Genomic DNA, 22,085 nt, shown 5'->3' with positions numbered 1-22,085 from the left:
TGCCTCCATGTGAGTTAGAAAGAAGTCCCTTTTTAAGATTCTTTACCTGTAGTAAAGGCTTGTTAGAACAAGTTACTCTACTGCCATCTGCTATCATAAAATAGCACTCTATAATAAAAAACAAATATTCAGTGTGTGATATAAGTGACACCCCTTAGCTGTGGCACTTTGATGCAGTGTCGGTCTGCACAACTGTACATGGCTGTCTTGTTATTAAATCGAAATCTAGTGGGTGGGTCTTACGTATAGCTTCTCTTAAAGCCCTTCTGCTGATAAAAATGTGCAGGCAGAAGTCAACAGCTGATTGTTCAGTTACAAGAGTTCTTTTTGAAAAGTGTGGCAACAAATTATTTGTCTTAAGTCAAAGAATATCTGAGTCATTAATATAGATTCCATAGAATATAGACTCCATAGAGTACTGCCTGATACTGTCCTAAAAAGATAGTCAACTTTAATAAACCCAGTTCAGTAGAAGTTGGTCACCTTCAGTGAGTCACATTAAGAGACAGAGGCAGAATTTTAGAAGTGATGCCTGAGGAACAATATTGATATTCTGATTCTTCCTGATCTATACAAGTGCTGTATAAAGACACTTTTTAAAAACACATCTTTTACCTACAGTTTGTTGACCAAACAAGGGAAATGGATCACTAGTATGAATGAGGTCGACTGGGTCCAAGTTAATAATTTTTGTCAATTGGAATCTGAAGAGGAGAAAGTTAAAATATCAGCAACTGTTAACACAGTGAGTAGATTATAATTAAAGTTTAGTTGATAGTGTTTTAGTTAACGATTTTATTTAGAAAGCAATACCTTACTCTATCAGAAAAGTTTCAGACTTCTAAATCCTAAGAAATCAATATTTTTACTATCTGATTATTGCTTATTTACTTATTAATTCTTGGCATAGCTCAAAAAAATATGTGCTACCCCCCCCCACCCCCCAATCCAAAGCCTAGAATTAGAAAGTGGGCGTTAGGTATTTAACTGGAATGGAATACTCTGGCTTTGTTGTCAAATACATAATGCTATATCAAAATATGAATATATATTTTTCTTTATCAAAATGTGAAATGCTGTTTTCAAGGGTCATTTTTGTAATTTTTAAAACAGGTATATATATTTTATGTGTTTTTGTTTTTAAGTTTAATTGAAATTGCTCTACATTATACTCTGTGCTCTATATCAGCAGTCGCCAATCGATGGTCCATGAGGTCTGAAAGGTTGGCGATTGCTGGTTTTAGGAAACCTTTGGAGCAGCAGTCACCAACTGGTGGTCTGTGAGGTCTGAAAGGTTGGCGACCACTGCTCTATATAAAGCCCCCCTCTCTTTAAAAGGGCGTCCTCCAGTCTTTCATTTGAAGATACTAGTTTCCTTAAACATTATTTCAGAAAACATCTTTTTTTATTTATATAGTCTCAATTCATTGCTTTTTTCTATAACATTAAAAGAACCATTAGAATTATTTCTTTTCTATTAGTATTATGATTTCGTAAGGTGCAGTCATATTTGTTGGTATAATAAAGGGACAGTTTAAGACCTACCACCCTGACCCTAAGTGGGAGACTTTGGTGAAGTCCCTGAGTCTTCTTAGCACAGAGTGGGGCACCGGTGGGAGGGTAGAGTGGATCTCTGACACCAGTTTAACCCCTAAATTTCCACAATTTTATGCCTTAGAGCAGCAGTTGCCAAACAGTGGTCCGCCAACCACTGGTAGTCCATGAGGTCCAAAAGGTTGGTGATTGCTGGGTTAAGGAAACCTTTGGAGCAGTGATCGCCAGCTGGTGGTCCATGGACCACTGGTGGTCTGTGAGGTCCAAAAGGTTGGCAACCGCTGCCCTAGAGGCAGTTAGCCTAAACTAAAAGGAAAACAGGTCTAATAAAGTAATTTAAACATTTTAAATAGTGCCCTTGGGTTAGTATTATATATTTGTATATAAGTTATGCTTATTGGCACTGAATATATCACTCTTAACATAAAGAAAAGTGATGACCTGAAATTTTTGTTTCCTCTCATCAAAAAGGTTAGTGGTTTGTCAGTTTTTTGTTTTTTGTTTCTAGCTAGAATTGTTTTTCTGATTCTCTATAGGAGTCATTTCTATTCCAGTTAACATCAGGTTGGTAAAAACTTGACTATCGATATTAAAATCTAAGTTTTTTATTTTGACTTTGTAGAAGAGAGAAAATGAATTTCAGGGATGAAAAAACAATTTTAAAGTAGGTAAAAACTACCAAATATCAGGTAATTAATAATTCAATCTGTACATGCACACATTGACAATCTCCACTTTCTTATTCTCCCATTGTTTTCAACTTATACACAGTCATTAGTTTATTTCTCTATTTTAGGTGGTGTTTGATATTCGAATTAAAGCCATAAAGGAATTAAAATTAATGAAGGACCTAGGTAATTATTTATGTTTGGTTTGGGGGTTCAGTTTAGTTTTTATTTTTAATTGAAAAAATTATGGGAGAGTACACAAAGTAATTTAGGGAAAACTCATGCACCTACCACCCAAAATGGACAGATGTTAACATTTTGTCATGTGTTTGTTTTTGTTTGAAACATTAATAAGTCCTCTGTGTCCTCCTCAAACCTACTCTCTCTCCCTCCCCAGTTGCAGCCACTATATCTGTTTTGGGTGTGTGTCTAGTCTATGGACTTATGTTGTATATATTATGTTCCCTTATATATGTTTATGTGTATATTACACTTACATAAATTATGATACTGAGTATAGCATTCTATAAATTCACTATTCACTCAGCATTGGGTTTTCTTTAACAGTCTTTTATTGAGGTATAGTATACATACCATCAAATACCCTTTTGAAGCATAATTCAGTGATTATTAGTTAAGGTATAGAGTTGTACCACCAACACTGTAATTGAGTGTTAGAACATTTCCATCACTCCAAAACAATCCCTCATTCCTATTCACATTCTGAGCCCCTGATAACCACTCACCTACTTTCTGTCTGTCTAGATTTGCTTTTCTGGACATTTCATATAAATGGAACCATATAATAAGTTTTTTTTAATGCCTGGCTTCTTTCACTTAGCAATCCATTTTTTGATTCATCCATGATTTACCATGTATCAGTAATTTGTTCCTTTTCCTAGTATTCCATTCTATATGTTACCTTTTGTTTATTCATTTACTAGCTGATTGATTCATTAACTTTTTGGCTTTTATGAATAGTGTGCTATAAAACAGCAGTCGCCAACCTTTTGGACCTCGTGGACCACCAGTGGTTTGTGGAACACTGGTTGGCGACCGATGCTGTAAACACCGTTTTTGTGTGGACATGTGTTTTTGTTCTTTTCGGTAGATATGCAGGGTTAGAATTACTGGGTCAAATGGCAAATTTATGTTTAGCTTTATAAGAAGCTGCCATACTATTTTCCAAAGTGGCTGAACCAGTAATATGTCAGGACACTAACTGGCACTAGTTGTAATTATATTTTTTATTATAGCCATTCTAGTGAATATGAATTGGTATATCATGGTGTGTTCAATTGTATTTTCCTTTTGCAATGATAGTGAGCATTGTTGGTGTGCTATTGTCCATTTGTATATCCTAAGAATTCTATTAAAAAGCTATTAGAAATAATAAGTTTGATAGGAATTCAAATCATATACAAAAGTCCATTGTATGTTTACCTACTAGTAACAAAAACAAATGGAAGATGAAATTAAGAAAACAGAATAAAATATCATAAAATACTTGGGGATAAAATTAACAAAATGTGTGCAAGACCTGTACACTGAAAACTAGGGAACATTGCTGTGAAAAATAAAAATGACCTGAATAAATGGAGCGATGTTCCATGTTCTTGAGTCGAAAGACACAATATTGCTAAGAGGCTAATTCTCTCAAAATTAATTTGTGATTTCATGCAATCTCACTCATAATCCTAAAAGATATTTTTGTTGTTTTTTTTTTGGGGGGGGGGGGAATCAATGGAAAATTATTAACAATAAAAAAAATTGTATTAGCCGAAACCAGTTTGGCTCAGTGGTAGAGCGTCGGTCTGCGGACTGAAAGGTCCCAGGTTCGATTCTGGTCAAGGGCGTGTACAGTGGTTGTGGGCACATCCCGGTAGGGGGTGTGCAGGAGGCAGCTGGTTGATGTTTCTCTCTCATTGATGTTTCCAGCTCTCTATCTCTCTCCCTCTCTGCAAAAAATCAATAAAATATATTAAAAAATTGTATTAGAATTATATGCTAGTTTCATATGATTATAGTATAGGATACAGAACTCAGGAATCTCAGAAAGAGATTCTGCCAAGGTCTAATAAAATTAGAACTTCTAAAATCTATGCCATTCTTTCTCTCAGAAGGCTCCATTCTCCCAACCTCCCCACTTCATGTCCAACTTGATAAGAATTCTGATTGGACCAAACCTGGTGTGCTCCTTCCCACAAAACAGACAGAGGGACCACACAGAGCCACATGGACTGGCCCTGGCCCTCCTCGACGCTGCCTCTCCTGCGCCACCAGCCCTTGGCCCTTACAGCTGCTGTGGCTTTGTCCAGAAGGACTTCCAGAAGACATCCAGTCTAATTAGCATATTACCCTTTTATTAGTATAGATTAGTTACCCAGAAACACAGTTCAAATTCCAGCTATCACTGGATTTAACTGCATAATTGCACAAAGCACAAACTTGGCTCCCAGCTTCAGTCTGCAGATCTAACAAATGTACATCACTGCATGTCTGATCATTAATTTCAACACACAGACAGCAGAGTGTGAATAGTTCATTGCCTCCTCTCCCAGTGGTAAACCCACGTGACATTTTATAAGGACAAGTCTTCAAACCGGCCAGCCAAGAGGAAAGCGCAGCAAAGAAACAAAGCATGTGGAGTGATAGAAGAAATAGCTGACATGGGGGTGTTGACATGCAGTCATTCAAGAGACTAGCCATGCAGGTGGAGGAACTTAATGAGTGGGCACATCTACAGAAGTGAGGACCATGGATGTGACAGAAAGAATGAAGCTGTCCTAGGAGAGGTGATGCTGACAAAATAAAAGTTCATGTTAAAGGAGCTCTTGGGCATATTTCATGAGGTTGAAAGCACAAAGTGTAAAATATTGGAAGCTGATCCAAACTTAGACATCTGAGTATGACAGTTCGCTGTGAAAAGAAAAGATGCTCACTGTGTAGACAAGTCACAGGAGTAGCTGAAGAAAGCAAGACCTGTTTACACTATTGACATATTTTGTACAAAGAAATAAGACGTCTTTTAAAGGGCAAGAAAATTGTAATTTTTCTCACTGTTAAAATTGCCTTGCATAGTTTCAGCTTGCAAAGCATTCTTACAGTCCTGTGCTACTGCAGTACAAAGTGAAGACGGTTATACTTGTTTTCTGGTTGTTGGGGAACGGAGGGGTTGTTTTCGTTTTAGCTTATCATAGCTCCTGCTAATTAACACAGTGGAGGCTCTTTCATTTTCTTTCTTTGGTGCACTGACCTGCTTCTTCTTACTTGTAGCTGAGAACAGCTGTTTGAGACCTATTGATAGAAATGGGAAGCTTCTTTGTCCAGGTAAATCTTTGTGGTAGCTTTCAAAAGCTGACACATATCCATGCTATCTAACTTTCTTAACACTTTTACTTTAAATGATAGATTCCAATACCTAATATTCTTTAATTACCTTTTAGAAATTAATTTATAGGACATACTTTTATCCAGGTATCTTACTCATGTGTTACAGAGTATCTTAACCAAAATTCAAACAGTTCTGTTTTAAAACAGCTGTCTTTCTGATTAGCTGATCCTCATTTTAGTCATGGTTTTAATCTACTTCTATCCTTATAGATTTATTGTCAATTTTTTAATTTGCTAACTTTATTGAGATATCTATTATGGAATAGAGCCTTCTAACCTCTAACACTTGTTGTCATTAGATGTAATTGAGACTAATTATTAATAATAGACTCTAGAATATTCCTAGTCACCTTTTATGTCTTAGCATTGTTGTACAGATAACAGGAAAAATATATTCTGGCATTTGGAAATAGAAAATCAAACATAAAGATAATATATATAACCCTTTTGCATAGAGTGCAACTTTTTCTTTCTTAACATTCTTGATTTTCAAAAGAAAAATTGCAGTATAGTATTTTGCCCAGAAAGGTAGGGATGAATAATATTCATTCTGTTTTTTAAAAATTTTGTAGTGCCAGACAGTTACACATTGAAAGAAGCAGAATTGAAGATGGGGAGTTCACTGGGACTCTGTCCTGGAAAAGCACCAACTTCCTCTCAGGTAATATGAGATCACCTGGCCACCACACCCACCTTCCCATAGTCAGTTCTTCACTTCATAATTCACTAGAGGCCCAGTGTACGAATTCATGCACCAATGGGGTCCCTCATCCTGGCCTGCAGGATCAGGCCGAAACCGGCTCTCCCACATCCCCCAAGGGGTCCTGGATTGTAAGAGGGCACAAGCCAGGACAAGGGACCCCATCGATGCCCGGTCAGGGGTGGAGAGGGACGAGGGAGGTTGGCCAGCTAGGAAGGGACCATGGGACGGCTCCAGGGCATGTCTGTCAGTCTTGGTTGGCTGGACCCCAGCAGCAAGCTAACCTACTGTTTGGAACATCTGCCTCCTGTCCGTGCAAATCATAACAATTGGTTGACCGGTCAACTGTCTGCCCCCTGGTGGTCAGTGCACATCATAGAGAGTGGTTGCATGGCCTTAGCATATCATTAGCATATTACACTTTGATGGGTTGAAGGAATGACCAGACACTTAGCATATTAGGCTATCATGTTTCTCTCTCTTCCTTCCTCTCTCTAAGCATGTCCTTGGGTGAGAATTTAAAAAAAAAAAAAAAATTGTAGCTGAAACCGGTTTGGCTCAGTGGATAGAGTGACAGCCTACGGACTGAAAGGTCCCGGGTTCGATTCCGGTCAAGGGCATGTACTTTGGTTTCCAGCATATCCCCAGTGGGGGTGTGTGTGTGTGTGTGTGTGTGCAGGAGACAGCTGATTGATGTTTCTCTCTCATCAATATTTTTAACTCTCTCTCTTCCTCTCTGTAAAAAAATCAATAAAATATTTTTTAAAAATTTTTAAATTGTAAATAAAAAATACTGTCAAAGCATAGTTCTGTGAAAACTGGTTAAGGGGACTCTTATGGCTACTAGTTTCAACCATATTTCAGAAATTCTGAAATATGCCCTTTCCCCTGCAACTTTTAACATCTGTGAGATTAGGCTGCATCTTTTATCCATGGCATCCTCCAGTGTAGCCAGCACTGTTTTCTTTTTTCATTGTACATAAAGCAATGAGTAATAGCTAATTAAATTTTAGATTTAATGAAATACAGAATATTAATTCTGGATGTAATTTCTCTACAATAATATAATTCACAACAGCTTGGTCTTTATCAGTATTCATTTCCTGTAGAAATACCATTTGTTTGACTTTGCCAGAAGCCCTACCTATGTAGTAAACTTCCATTACAGTCCCAAAGTCATATTTATGTACTTACTGTTAAGACTGTGCCAAGGTTAGCTTATTCATATCAGGAACCCTCTGTCTGGATCCACTTAATTCATTTTCCAGCAACCTCTCTTTAATTTCTTCTTCCCTGAACCGGAGCACAAGCTGGAAAAGGAAAACGTGACATGTGAAGTTGAGTTACAAAGGAAAGTAGACCCAGCCATTGTTGCTCAGTGGTTGAGCATCCACCTGTAAATTAGGAGATCATAGTTCGATTCCCTGTCAGGACACATGCCCAGGTTGCAAGCCCAATACAATGTAGGGGACATGCAGGAGACAGCCAATCGATGATTCTTTCATCATTGACATTTCTCCCTCCTTTCTGAAATCAATAAAAACATTTTTTTTTAAATGGAAGGAAAATAGGGCTCTAAGCAGCTGAATTGACAAGAGATCAGACTCACATTTTTCCTGTAGAGTCTTAGGAATCATAGTATATGGACAGAAAATAAGGTCACAACCAAATGATTCAGAGAAAAACACAGTTATGCTTATAATGTATAGTAATTACAAGTTCCTTTGAGGAATGACCAAGAAAGATGGAGCTCATGGAAGAATAAATAATATCATTGAGAGGTTTTAGGAGTAAAAACATTGGTGATGAAGCATCTTACATTTCTAGATAGTTGAGATGATTATTTAAATTGTAACATTAAATTATCTAACATAGCCTTGTTTTTACATAATTTGAGATTTTTATTACAGTTTCATGGACTACATGAAACTTTTCTTTTTTTGGAAGTAAATAATGCATTTGTAGAATTTTAAAATTTAGATTGAGTTGCATTCACACTCTGTCTTGATCTTAGCTGTTCCTGTTTTTCGCTATGGGGAGTGATATCCAGCCCGGGTCTGAGATGGAAATCATAGTAGAAGAAACGATCTCTGTGAAAGAAGTAAGTTATTTTACTTGGGGGAGGAGGGGAGTCTGGGTGTCTGATATGGGGAACAGGAATAACCTGTATTAGGATTTCGAGGTCCTAAGGCTAGAAGTTTATATAATATACTTTAAATAATTATATGTACCCACTAAAGGAATAGTTTTGGGAGCTTGAAAATTGGTGAGCCAACTGGAATTTTACATTAAGTTATTTTTATTATTATCAATACTGTTGATTGTAGAAATAGATTTTTTTTAAAAAAAATAAAACCCCTTATCATCCCTTATCCCAATAATATGACTATTGTGGCATATTTCCTTTTTCACTTTATCTACTCACACAGCTACATAAACAGAGGTAGAAATGTGAGTGTGTGAGTGTGTGTGTGTGTGTGTGTGTGTTTGTGTGTGTGTGATAAAGCAAACACGTGACTGGGACTTTCAATGTGGAAAATGGACAGAATGACAGCTTTGTGGATAAGTGAAGCCTGTACTTGGAATTTGAAGAATCAAGTAAACTTGCTGTATTTTTTCTTTGAACAAATATTTTTCTACTTCCTCCTCCTGAAACAGCCTAGAAACAATGACTAGCCTAGCCATTGTGAGCACCCAGATTGTGGTTGCTAACTACTATTTTCTACAAGAAGGAGCCAGGGCTCTGTGTCTAGGTCAGGAAAGTGTAAGATGAGCCTGCAGCATCTTGTCAGAACAGAAAGAAGGGAAGCCAGCAAAGATGACTGGTGTCAGCAGAGAAACACAGAAGCCTCTCATCTTTGAAGAGGATGTCTCTGGTCAAAGATGAGACAGCTTAGACCTCAATGGGAATGGCGATAAAAGTTGACTGGTATATATCAAGTCAATGAGTTCATGTGACCTTAAAAATGCTATCTTCATTAGGAACCTATGGGTAACCAAGTGGGTGCTTGGGAACCATAAAGGAAAGAGTCAAACATTTGTTCTGTTTTTGTTTTACAGACTATACTGCAGGGCAACTAGACAGATAACAGGTTTTTAAATAAACAATCCCAGTTATTAAAAGGAGAAAGAATTTTAAACTATCAGTTTTTCAACCCTGAATGAGGTCTAAAGGCAATGATCCTAAAAGCCTGCTCACAACCCAAAAAGGACAACACTCAGGCATTATAGAAGCTTAACACTACCCATGCTTTTCATGCCCTCCCCCCACCCCCCAAAACCCCCAGGCAACCTGATTCTGACCAAACCTAGAAGTACAGTCAGCACAGTCCAAAAGTGGAAAACTCCTCTTCAAGAAACCAGCTATGGGGAGAGGGCCTGTAGGTTAAAAGTTCTTATCTCAGGACAAACAGCAAGCAGGGCAAGGTGTGGACTTCATTTGACCCTTGACTCAAATCAAAAGAACTCTAATGGTTTGGAAGAAAGTTGGGAAATTTGAACACTGATTAGATAATTGTTATTAAAGAATTCTTAATTTTTAAAAATGCCATCATTATTTTAGGGTGTTTTTTTTTTAAAGAATGTTTATCTTTCCATAAATATTAATAAATACTATATGATACCTGACATTTGCTTCAAAAGAATCTGGGTTAGGGTACTGACAAGCACAATTGGCTGCCCCAGTGATTGAGATTGAGGGTCCTCATGTGGCTACAGAGTTCCATGTGAAAACACGTTTTTAGTAAGTTTCTTTACTCTTGTTACATGCTGAAAATATTTTTGGAGTTTTTCATTTGCCTTTGAATTTTAGTGTTGTGTTTGTTTTTAATTTCAAAGAAAGGAGATCACAAATCTGTACAAAGGAGCGATGTGTGTGTCTTTCTGTTCTCATGGCAGGTAAACTTGTTCCCACCATACCACCGAAACAGCTCTTACCAAGTACAGCAAGCAGTTCTCGGTCTTCATCTCGCTCTCCCTCTCTCTCAGCAGCATGGCACATACGTGATGACTGTTCCTTGCAGCTCTTCAGATTTCCCTTCTTAGCCCTTCTCAGTTTGCTACTACCTTAGGGCTCAATTCTTAGACGGGATCTCGCCTCAAAATTCCAGGCTTACATACCCAGCTGCTACGTGTTTTGATTGTCATCCCAAATTACAACACACCCACAACAGCATTCCTGGTCTTCTCTCAACATAATGGGTTTTTCCCTTTGGCTCTTAGGAAGGAGAGCTTATTCAGTCATCATCTTAACTATGTGTACACTTATCTATTTGATCAGACTTAAATAGGCCCCAAGATCCAAAGAGGTTGTTTCTTTCAATACTGTAACTCATAAACAGGAAACTAATGAACATACTTTTTTTTTTTTTTTTTTTTTAGTGTTTGAAGACAATGCTGGAGAAATTTGGCCTATCAGGTAAGTTATAGGCCATGGTGATGTATAATCTTATCCACATCATTGATTTACAAGAAAGTACTTGTAAGCCAAATGAAAACGTTTCAACCCTTTTTTTCTCAGGGTTATCTGTTACACTTAATAACTGTGTGTACATAATAAGTTCTCCTGATTCTGTTTGCAAGCTGAAAGAACTCTAGTTGTAAGTTAGCTGACCACTGACGATCCAACAAAAACACAGAAGAGATGAAGTTAAGACTACCTTGTTTAAACCTTATTGATTCAGAAATTTCGTTGATTGTGCTTCATACCTGTGTGTTTTAGTGTAGATTAGAGAATGTCATATAAATGAAAACAGAAATGCAAGATGTCTGAAGTAGTTATCAGGGGGACCCAGGCAGCATCACGCTGCTTTCACTGGAGTGCTTTGCCTCTCTGACTGCATTCGTTGTCTGGAAGGGAAGGGAACGTGCTCTGGAGCTTCTATGCATTGTCCCATTTCATCTCGACAGCAGTGTTCCCATGCGGGGATCATCCCATTCCCATTTTACGGAGGACGGGACAGAGGCTGAGAATAGTTAAATGTTACACAGCAAGTATAATTTACACAGTCTCTCTGATTTCAGAATCCAAGTTCTTTACATCTTGCTGTGTTATGAAGTAATGGTGTTCACTTTGTGTGTGTGTGTGTGTGTGTGTGTGTGTGTGTGTGTGTGTGTGTTCACTTTTAACTACTGATGTGTTTTCAAAAAATATATACTTAGATTAAGTTAAATATTCATGTAAATCTTATTGTATTTAAAACTGGAATTAATTGCAAAAAGGGTCTGCAAAGAACAGTATTGAGATTCAAAACCTGTGGCCTATGAGGATGAATATTGCTCTGGCTGTAGTTTCTTTCAGTGGGTGGGAGAGTTGACTATTTATAAGACGTTGCTGTTTTTCTTAATAACCAGGATTTCCAGTTTCCACTCGACTTGGCTCCCTTCAAAAAATTTTCTGCCATTTCCTCTAGTGCAGCAAGCATGTAAAAAACAGAAATCTAATTAAAGACTGTTTACCATCTATAAGTGTTGCTATACCAACTTTATTAAGTGCTATTCCAAAAGCACTATTTTTTGTTAGATTATACACTAATTGGATATCACCAGCTTTGCTGAACACATTATCAGTTGCTGAGCAATGTTAGCATATACTGTTAGCCAAGACAGTGAAATGAAACTTAGCTTCTGTACTTATATGTATATATATATACATACATTTATACTCATGTGTGTATACATGTAAACAATAAAGGCATAATGTAGTTATGTAATGTAGCAGGTGTTATTTCATTTGCAAGTATATAATTGTACACAATTATACATCTATTCTTGGTGGAATAGAAGATTAACCAAATTGGGGAAAGAACTTATTTTTCATGCTCTGGAAGAGAGTATTTTATTTTAAATATATATATTTTTATTGATTTTATTTTTAAAAATATATTTTTATTGATTTCAGAGAGGAAGGGAGAGGGAGAGAGAAGAACATGATAAGAGAGAATGCTGCTTCCCTCATTACACTGGGGATCGAGCCCACAACCCAGGCATGTGCCTTGACTGGGAATCGAACTGTGACCTCCTGGTTCATAGGTTGACATTCAACCACTGAGCCACACCAGCCAGGCGAGGGAATATTTAAAAAAAACACACCAAAAAGTTAATAATTATTAGATCAAATCCCATTCAGTTTTCATTTACCCAGATGGGTCATTCCTGACCAACTCTTAAAACACATCCTTGTGAATTTTTTCATTTTGATTCTGCTGCTTTCACAGGTGACACGTGGCACTTGAGAAAAATGGATTGGTGCTATGAAGCTGGGGAGCCTTTGTGTGAAGAAGTAAGGTTATTTTTATGTATTTTACTCTTTAAAATGGTGGTGTTTATTTGGTACTTTCATACAGAATACTCATCCTACTCATGAATAAATTCTAGAGAAAGATTTGTTTAGGATTCAAAAATATATACATGCGTCTACCTTACTCTTTCCTCCTTGGTAGTTATTTGAGAGCATTCGGAGGGACGGTCTCAGCTAAGGGGGACTATTTCTGACATCTGTGTTAAGTCCTCTTTTGGGAAGAGAGTGTGTCCCCAAGAATGGTGGTTCTTCATTAGGAAGCAGAGAACTTTAGAGAACAAAGGACATTTGAACTAATGAAAGAATTTGGAGATACACTCTGAATTTTGAAACGTGAATATTTTAATCTCAGAGTTGATGGCAGAATTCATCTTACCAACCAATCACTTAAGCTCTGATCTGAACTACATCTCTGGATCCATCCAAACTCCTAGGGTAGCCTTAGGAACAGTTGTATCATAGGATAGGTGGGGTCTGGTTAATCTTATCCAAATAGCATCCAACCTCGTATCCAACATCACGGCATTAAAAGTAGACCCAAAATGAAGTTTTAGAGAATGTTTAGACTGAAATGTGGTAATCCACCCCTCCCTTATCTGCCTGCTTCTGTTCAGTAATACACAGTGGCAGTGAATATCAACACAGGTTGATTGAAGTATGTGTACTGGGGTCATCCCTCAAAACACTCTTTGCTGTGTTGTGGTCATTAACAATATAGAAAGAGGACTCTCTTGAATCTTGGCCAGGGATTTGACTGCCCAGAATAAGAAATGGACCTAAAGAATCTTCAGGCCCTAGGCAGTTTGGCTTAGTGGATAGAGCGTCAGCCTGTGGACTGAAAGGTCCCAGGTTCGATTCTGGTCAAGGGCACATGCCTGGGTTGTGGGCTCAATCCCCTGTAAGGGATGTGCAGGAGGCAGCTGATCAGTTATTCTCTCTCATCATTGATGTTTCTATCTCTCCCTCTCCTTCCTCTCCTTTCCTCTCTGAAATCAATAAAAATATATTTAATTAAAAAAAAAAGAATCTCCAGGACATATAGTTTGGATGTCAAGAGTAACATATAGTCACATAGTTTCCACATTTCTTCTCTATTAAGTCCCAAATTGGTATCAAACAATTCTAAAACTGTCTAGAACAAACTCATTACCTTTAAAACTGCTTCCTCTTCCCAGATTTACTGTCTGTCTTTCCCATCCTGATCTTTTTCGGCCTGAAATGTGGCCAGTCCAGTTTACCTGCTGCCCTCACGTTTGAGCTCAAAGGCCTGTCAGTTTTCCCACTTCTTCCCAAGTCCACTGCTGGCCTCCTGGTTCAAGCCATTTTTCCCCCCTTTTACCTAAATTACTGCAATTGGCCTCCCCGAGCCCAGGTGTTCCCACTTCAGTGTGTTATGCATGTAGCAGCCAGATTGGCTTTTTGAAACACCTTCTCAGAAGTCTTTTGGCTTTTTTTCTATTCCACATCCCTTCGACCACCCTTCCAGTCCAGTCCCCGTCCCCGTCCCCCTGCCCCCATTACTCTGATACTGTCCACTCTAATCAGTCTAGTCTGAGCTCTTCCCTACCATGTTTCCCCGAAAATAAGACATCCTCTGAAAATAAGACCTAGCGCATGGAAAGATAAGACATCCCCTGAAAATAAGACCTAGCGCAACTTTGGGAGAAAAATTTAATATAAGACACTGTCTTATTTTTGAGGAAACAGGGTACTTATTGACATGACTTTGACTTTGTTCAATTTTTATTTGAGAAATTACTTCTCTTGTTTCATCCACCTTTCCAAATCCAACGCCTCTTTTTAGATTTGACTAAAATGTCATCTTCTGTAAATCAGTCTCATTATTTCTCACCTCTCCCTTTCCTCTGATCTTCTATGATACTTACAGTTCTTACTCATAATCTAATATATAATAAGTCTGTTTTATAAGCCTATTTTCCACTCAACATCTGCTTTATCATTTATCATTTATTTATTTCAAGGGTAATAGAGGCATAGGGTTCACAAACAAAAGTCCAGTGATCTGTTTGTTCTGTGCAGAAGTCACAAGTAACGAAAAATTTCCATATTCCCAGGATGCAACATTGAAAGAGCTTATGATATGTTCTGGAGACACTCTGCTTTTAATTGAAGGGAAACTTCTTCCTCCGGTAAGACTGTGCTTCCAATAGACACTCTGAATAATGGTTATTGTCTCTGGGGGAAAGTGAGGCAATGCAACAGTCAGAAAGAGAACAGAGAACTTATCCAAAGTCTACCAGACACAGCCATCATATTTACATCTTAGGTACTTCCTTCCTATAAAACCAGTTGTATATACTATTTCATTTTCTACCTTTTCTATTTAATTTGTGAACTTGATCATAAAATCCAAAAACAGTTGTAATGTATGACTTATCACAGTTTAATTCACTTTTTATCTTCATTGTTGGAAATTTACCTTATTTTAAATTTTTTCTTATAATAATACTTAAAAACTAGTCTGTCTTAAGATAGTTCTAAAGATGGAATTAACAAGTCAAAGGGTATGAACTTTTAAAGACTTGAGGGAGTATGTTGCCAAATTGTTTTCCCAAAGAGTTGTACTAGATTTACAATCCTTCCAGCAGTATATGAGGGCTCCTTTCCCTCCACTTTCATAAACACTGCACATTCCCATTTTCTAAAACCATTACTTAATTCGTATTTTTAATGTGGACCCATGTAAAAATTAAGAAAAAAAAAGTTGACCCCCAAACTTCAGTACTCAGCTATCCATTAGCTTATGATTAAAAAATTCACACAGCACAAAAGGTTATATAAAATGAAAAACAAAAGTTCCTCCCCAGAAAGAGTCACAATTACTTACTTGTCCTTTCAAGAAGAAAAGTGATACCTGTTTGTATGCTGAGTGTAAATATAGGCATATGTATTTAAAGTTTCCATTCAGGGGATCATATTCAGTGTTTTATAGTTGGTTTTTTGTTTTTATTCACTTAATATATCTTTAGGATCTCCTTATATCAGCATATACAGACCTACCTATTCTTTTCTATGACTTCATGAAATTCTGTGGTATTTTACATACCATGTTCTTTAAAGTTAATTTTTGAATTGGCGATACTTATGATATAAAATTCAAAGTGTATAAAAAGCTGAGCCAGGAAAAATAACTATCCTCCCTTCCCCCCCAGCCACTCAGTGTGTCCCTCCAGAGGTAGCCAGATGCCTCTGTGTCAACACACAAGTAAGTCTGTGTGTGTACATAGCACACATATACATATTGTTATCCATATATAGGAGTGGAGAAAAGTAGGTTTACAGTTATGAGTACAGAATGATTCTTGTATTATTATTTGTTAATTGTTTGTATTGCAACTGTAAACCCACCTTTGCCCACCCACCTTGATGTGTAGCAGTACACATCAAGTCATCTCATTCTATAGGTGGTATCTATATCTCCCATTGTATGGAGGTACTATAATTTAACCAATCTCTTTCAAAGAAGATTTAGGTTGCTGACAGTCTTTTGTTAATATAAATGATACTGCAAAAAATATTATAAATGTCCATTTATCTACAAAATAAATTCCTAGACCTACCACTGTATTCTGCTGCCATCACAATTGGCAGTGACTGCCTTTGTACCCATGACTTTGTCTCAGGGCTTGTCCATCAGAAGGCAAATTCTCACCATGGATGGCAGGTCTGGGGCATGGCATTTAAATTATGATAATTTCAAATTAGTCTCCAAAAAGTTTGCTGCGAGTTTATACTCCTGCCAATTTATCCATATTTTCAACAACATATAGAATATTATTAAACTTTCTGGCTTTTGACAGTCTGATAAGTGAAAAAATAGAATTTTGTTTTTCTGATTTATACCTACTTCATTGAATGGAGGTTGAGTGTTTTTCAGTCTTCACCTGTTTAATAAAAATTATTTTAATATGGATTTCTTGAAATATATATTTAAAATATTTTACATGGTTTTTTCACATTCTCATCTTCTGTAACATCTTTAATCCCTAATAAAACTATTAGTTTTTTACTAACGGACAAAAAAAGTTAGCGAAGAACCAGTTACATTAGTAAAACTAAAACTACAGGACATGTTTAAGGAAATGTGTTTATTTCCTGTAGTGTATGTACAGGAATCCAACTTAGACCAGTAGGCTGTTGATTCTCTCAAGTTCCCCTGGGAACTCAAATGAATGAAAGAGCCATATCTGGGGTCTTGTGCTCATGCTGCTCTTATGGGGCCTGAATAGCCTATATAATAATAGAGGTAATATGCAAAGTGACCATCACTCCAATACACAAGATGGCCACCCCCATGTGGTCAAAGATGGCCAGCAGGGAATGGCAGTTAGGAGAGACAAGGCCTGCAGTGGTGGGGGGGAGCCACCTGACTGGGCTGAAAGAGGAGGGCAGTTGGGAGGGGACCAGGCCTGCAGAGGAGGGCAGTTAGGGGCAATCAGGCCTTTAGGAGAGGGCAGTTGGGGGATCCAGGCTGGCAAATGAGGGCAGTTAGGGGCAATAGAGAGGGCAGTTGGAAGTGACCAGGCCTGCAGGAGAGGACAGTTAGGGGCGACCAGGCCTGCAGAGGAAGGCAGTTGGGGGGGACCAGGCCTGAAGGGGAGGGCTGTTAGGAGTGACCAGGCCAGCAGGGGAGGGCAGTTAGGGGCAATTAGGCTGACGGGGGTGCAGTTAGGCGTCAATCAGGCTGGCAGGCAGAAGCAGATAGGGGCAATCAGCCAGGCAGGCAAGTGGTTGGGTGCCAGCAGTTCTGGATTGTGAGAGGGATGTCCGACTGCCTATGGAATGGAGCCTAAATGAGCAGTAAGATATCCTTCAAGGGGTCCCTGATTGGAGAGGGTGCAGGGCAGGCTGAGGGACACACACACACACACCCCCGTGCATGAATTTTGTGCACTGGGCCTCTAGTATTTATATAGTTGGTTATGTCAAACATTTTGCTAATTAGTTTATACTGTTCGTGTATTATAACTACTGAGCTACTTCTAAACAAAGAACATTTAGTCTTATTTTTATCACAAACATTTTGATTATAAAAACAAAAGTGTATGCCGGGACTGGTTGGGCTCAGTGGATAGAGCGTCGGCCTGCGGACTGAAAGGTCCCCGGTTCAATTCCGGTCAAGGGCATGTACCTTGGTTGCGGGCACATCCCCAGTGGGGAGTGTGCAAGAGACAGCTGGTCGGTATTTCTCTCTCATCGACGTTTCTAACTCTGTCCCTCACAATTCCTCTCTATGTAAAATCAATAAAATATATATTTTTTAAAAAGTGTAATATATAGCAGTTATACATCTAAAAGGAAAAACAAAAAATTCGGGAACACTTTTTGTCATCAAGATGTTCCTCTTTATGGAAGTAGCAATGCAAGTTCACTTAATCTGTGTACCTCACAACAGTAAGAAATGCTCCCTTCTCCAGGGTCTCCTGAAGGTGCCCATCTGGTGGTACCAGCCTCCAGGGCCCAAGGGTCAGGGGAAGAGACATCTGGACCAGAGGAACGATACCCCTTCTCAAGGCGAGGTCTGGAGAGCTACTTCCACCCCAGGTGAGAATACAACAGAATCTCAGTGGCGAACGTGTCATAAGGAAAAGTAAAACAACTGCTTCTGCTCTGAAGGCAAATGACATTTCTTTTTTTAAATGTACGGTTGAAAATCAACCTATTTATTCCACAAGTCATTCCAAATCAGTAACACAATTCCCCTTTAATCAATGCTTTAAAACCAACCACTCGCTATAAGGTACATCATGTCAAAGTCTTTATATTGCTATATTTTTTCAAGGAATTTTTATGTCATCTCTCAGGGTCCTCATGGTAGACTAGGATATGGAGACAGCCGGCAGAGGCAGGGCTGGAGTCCGTCCCTATACCCTACACTGCACCTGCCCCACAGGAGCTGCCTCCAAGGCATTCCACCCCTCACCGCCTTCTGCTTTACTTCTAAGTGGCTTCTCCACAGACAGAACCTGGCACAGATCACAATCAGCAAGAAATGACAGCAGGGGTTTGGCTTTCCATTGTCAGTGCGTTTCAGCCTCGATATAAAGAAAACAACCATCAGCCTCCTTTGTGACTGTAGATATATTATTAGTTGCATCAACTCTTTATATTTTTTTAATCATGCTTTAGCTATTTAGCTTTTTTTGGGGGGTAGAGTATTATATACATATATTTCTTTTTTACCTTTTAAACCTCAGTGTTGAAACTACTAAAAATGAATCTACTTCTTCTCTCCTTACTCTTTGAAGTTAAGAATACATGTTTAGCCCAATAAAATATTTTCATGTTGAATTAGCTATGAAATTAGCATTAAGTTATTTTTTGGTTGAGTCACATGTGTTAACTAAATCTAAAAATGCTTTGGTAATAGAATAATAGTTACATATAGAGTTTGCTACAAACTTAAAAAGTGTGTTTAATCATTGAGTTTTCCCATGGAAGTGAAGAAACAGGATCATTATTTGATAGTCTGTCTTTATATAAAAACACATGAGAAATTTTTAATTCCTAGAGTTTCTAAAAAGTATCTAATAGATACTTAGCATGTGGTGTCCTTGAGGCACAAGAAAAACCATTCATGACGATTTTTGTTTTAATTTATTTACAGTTTAATTTTGTGGTATATTAGCAGTGTGCCAGCAATAAACTAAGATTTAACTAAAGCAAAAAGAGTTAAATTATTATGAATTTTAAATTTAGTTGCCAACTTTTATACCCAGGATTTTAGATGAGAGAGCGTTTTATATTCTCCTTTTTATAACAAATGTAGAAGGCTTTCTTAATTTTACAGTAAACATCAGCTATGTAACACCCACTCTGCCACACACTTGACAGACGATGAGAATGCAGGTCTGCCCTCTCCTGACTGTCATAGTCTTTATACACACCCAAGAAAACAGAAACAGGTGGGATAGGTGTGATGTGAGAAACAGGAATGTGACACAAAGAATAAGGGCAAAGTGTCCTACCAGCAAAGTCCTCTTTGAGGGAGGAGTATCAAAAAGAACATTCTAGTAGACACATGCATGAAATTCCTCAAACCCACACCAGTGAGAAAGCCGTGGTTCTGTGCCAGTAACTGCCTCCCTCCACAGGTAGAAGGCCTGCGTTGGAGGAACTCAGATGCTGAGTTAAAGGAATGGAATTTTATAAAAGTATTTACGACATCAAAAGCTGACATACCTATATTTTAGAAACATGAAACAAATGCATTTCAAGCTCCTTTCTGACATCTGGCTCTGTTCTCTGCAGGTGCTGCTGGCGATGTGCATGCAGATGGTCCCCTCCGCTACCTGGGAGACGTCGAAATCTCAGAAGATGCCACCTTGGCGGAGCTGAAGGCTCAGGTCAGACTTCTTCCTGCAGCATACCTGAGAGGGCGTCTGGCTGCTTCCAGTGAGATATTAATCTATTCTTCTATCTCCTTTTCCCTCACTTACAGTCTGTTCTGATATGGCATGTGTTACATGCCATGTTCAGTGGTAAGTACCCAGCAGGCGACACGCACACGGCTCAGCTCCCTGGTCTTCTTTTCTGCCGGCTGCCCTTGTGGCTCTCATTCCTCCTCTGACAGGCATGCTGTGCTTTCATCAAAATATATCCTCAGTGATTTGCAGCTTATGTTTATTTTTACCTTTTAGGTAAACATGATTTATTGAAACATTTGTAAAACGTTCAGTTTAACCTTTACATTGTTTTTGTATCATTGTGATCCATGTGTTATATGTTGTTAAAGAGGCAGTATCAATTTCCCAGGTCAGAATATCAGCTTTATGTCAGATTATAGTGTCTTCTTGTATGTTAATATTCATAGAGAAAGAGTGTTTTGTCCAAATGGAAACACTAAATTGAATACAACACTAAATGTTCAGAATCATCTTACTACTGTTGGACTGAAGTGAACATCCCTCCTTGCTCTCACAGGGAAAAATGTGGGGGCAGGTAATAAGAGTATCAGTCACTAACATTTGACCTGTGTGCCCTCAAAAAAAGCAGAGATGGTTTAATTATGAGAACAAGTAGGAAGAGACTTGTTTTCCTCATATTGGATGGAAAGATACAGAGTTGCTATTTTTAGGTTAAAATGGATTGATATTGGCCATTTTATATACTGCAACCTAAATAATATATTATCTACTCCTCTAGAATTAGTGCAGCAGTTTGGGGCTAGCAGTAGGATCCAAAGATTCTGAAATATTTCAGAATCAAAAGTTACTCTCTGGACAGTGCGGACACTGCTGGAGACTCACAGGGTGGAGTAGACAAGGCCCTTGCTTCCTCTGTAGTGACCTCTGCTCTTGAGAGTTAGACTCAACTAAAAATTTTAAAGTTTCAACATACTGATCAAAAGGGAGTTTTGGGTTCAGATTTAGAAATCAGAAACTCACTTACCTCTCGGCTGATTAGTTTGAATTCATTCTGGGAATGTTTCAGTAGGTAGTACCATTACTCAAGATACTCTTTCCCTCAGATGTTCTTGTTTCGTGCGTCATTTCTTCCTAAAGCAGTCTCTTTTTAAGAGTGCTTTTCCAAACCCTTGGACAAATTTCTACAAGTGCCTGTTTCTTTTCTAGGCTATGACGTTGCCCTCCTTGTTGGAGTTTTTCATCCGGTCCCCTGCCTTCCTCAGAGCCTGGACAGTGGACAGTAAACGCCTTGGGAGGCTTTTACGAAAAAACCAGCAGCAGCTCAGGTGGGTTCCTTGTTGAATTCAGTAACAAAGCCTGACCCTGGCAATTCCACCTGTCAACTGGGTGATGCTTCTTACCATAAATCAAACACTGGAACAGTTTCACTGTCCATATCTATCTAATAACATCATAATATGCAAACTGACCATCACACCAAGACACAAGATGACCGCCACAAGATGGCCAGCAGGAAAGGCAGGGGTGAGCAGGCCAGCTGAGGAGGGCAGTTGGGATGACTAGGACTCCAGGGGAGGGCAGGCCAGCAGGGGGGAGCAGTTTGGAGGTGGGGAGAACCAGGCTTGCAGGGGAGGGCAGTTGGGAGCCAGCAGTCCTGGATAGTGATAGGCATGTCCCACCGCCCTAAAGGGGTCCCAGATTGAATAGGGTGCAGGCTGGGCTGAGGGATACCCCCCTCCCGTGCATAAATTTCATGCACCTGGCCTCTAGTTAAGTATAAAATGTAGCTTCATGTATGTTTACTATGTTCCAGAGACTGAACAAAATCCTGAGTTTTTTCTTCTAGCTTTATGAAGCTGTAACTAATATAACATTGTGTAAGTTAAGGCATACAAAACGTTGATTTGATACACATACATTGCAAAACGATCACCACAATAGCACTAGCTGACACCTGCATCACATCACATAATTTCTTTTTCATGGTGAGAATGTTTAATATCTACTCTCTCAGCCCCTGGTAACCACTGTTCTGGTGTCTACTGCTATGAATTTGGCTTTTTCAGATTCTACATATAAATATC

The 22,085-nt window shown here is 38.5% G+C and overlaps 1 protein-coding gene across 3 annotated transcripts in view; it reads left to right on the top strand.

Annotated features, from left to right (window-relative positions):
• The window catches only part of USP40 (ubiquitin specific peptidase 40), a 71,323-nt gene that overhangs the window by 39,082 nt on the left and 10,156 nt on the right, over positions 1-22,085 (top strand). For 2 of the 3 annotated variants that reach the window (XM_036421301.2, XM_036421300.2), the window contains exons 17-27: positions 622-745; positions 2,351-2,408; positions 5,499-5,552; positions 6,188-6,276; positions 8,330-8,416; positions 10,696-10,732; positions 12,531-12,595; positions 14,596-14,763; positions 18,052-18,178; positions 19,886-19,980; positions 21,208-21,326. In XM_036421301.2, the coding sequence (XP_036277194.1) occupies positions 622-745; positions 2,351-2,408; positions 5,499-5,552; positions 6,188-6,276; positions 8,330-8,416; positions 10,696-10,732; positions 12,531-12,595; positions 14,596-14,763; positions 18,052-18,178; positions 19,886-19,980; positions 21,208-21,326 (1,023 nt within the window). The remainder of the gene's footprint in view (positions 1-621; positions 746-2,350; positions 2,409-5,498; positions 5,553-6,187; positions 6,277-8,329; positions 8,417-10,695; positions 10,733-12,530; positions 12,596-14,595; positions 14,764-18,051; positions 18,179-19,885; positions 19,981-21,207; positions 21,327-22,085) is intronic. The other variant, XM_036421305.2, reaches the window with a different exon arrangement.

Source organism: Pipistrellus kuhlii, unplaced genomic scaffold, assembly GCF_014108245.1.
Source record: "Pipistrellus kuhlii isolate mPipKuh1 unplaced genomic scaffold, mPipKuh1.p scaffold_m20_p_7, whole genome shotgun sequence".
Lineage (NCBI taxonomy): Eukaryota > Metazoa > Chordata > Mammalia > Chiroptera > Vespertilionidae > Pipistrellus > Pipistrellus kuhlii.
Note: the sequence above shows the minus strand (reverse complement) of the source record. Positions and strands in the feature narration are given on the sequence as shown.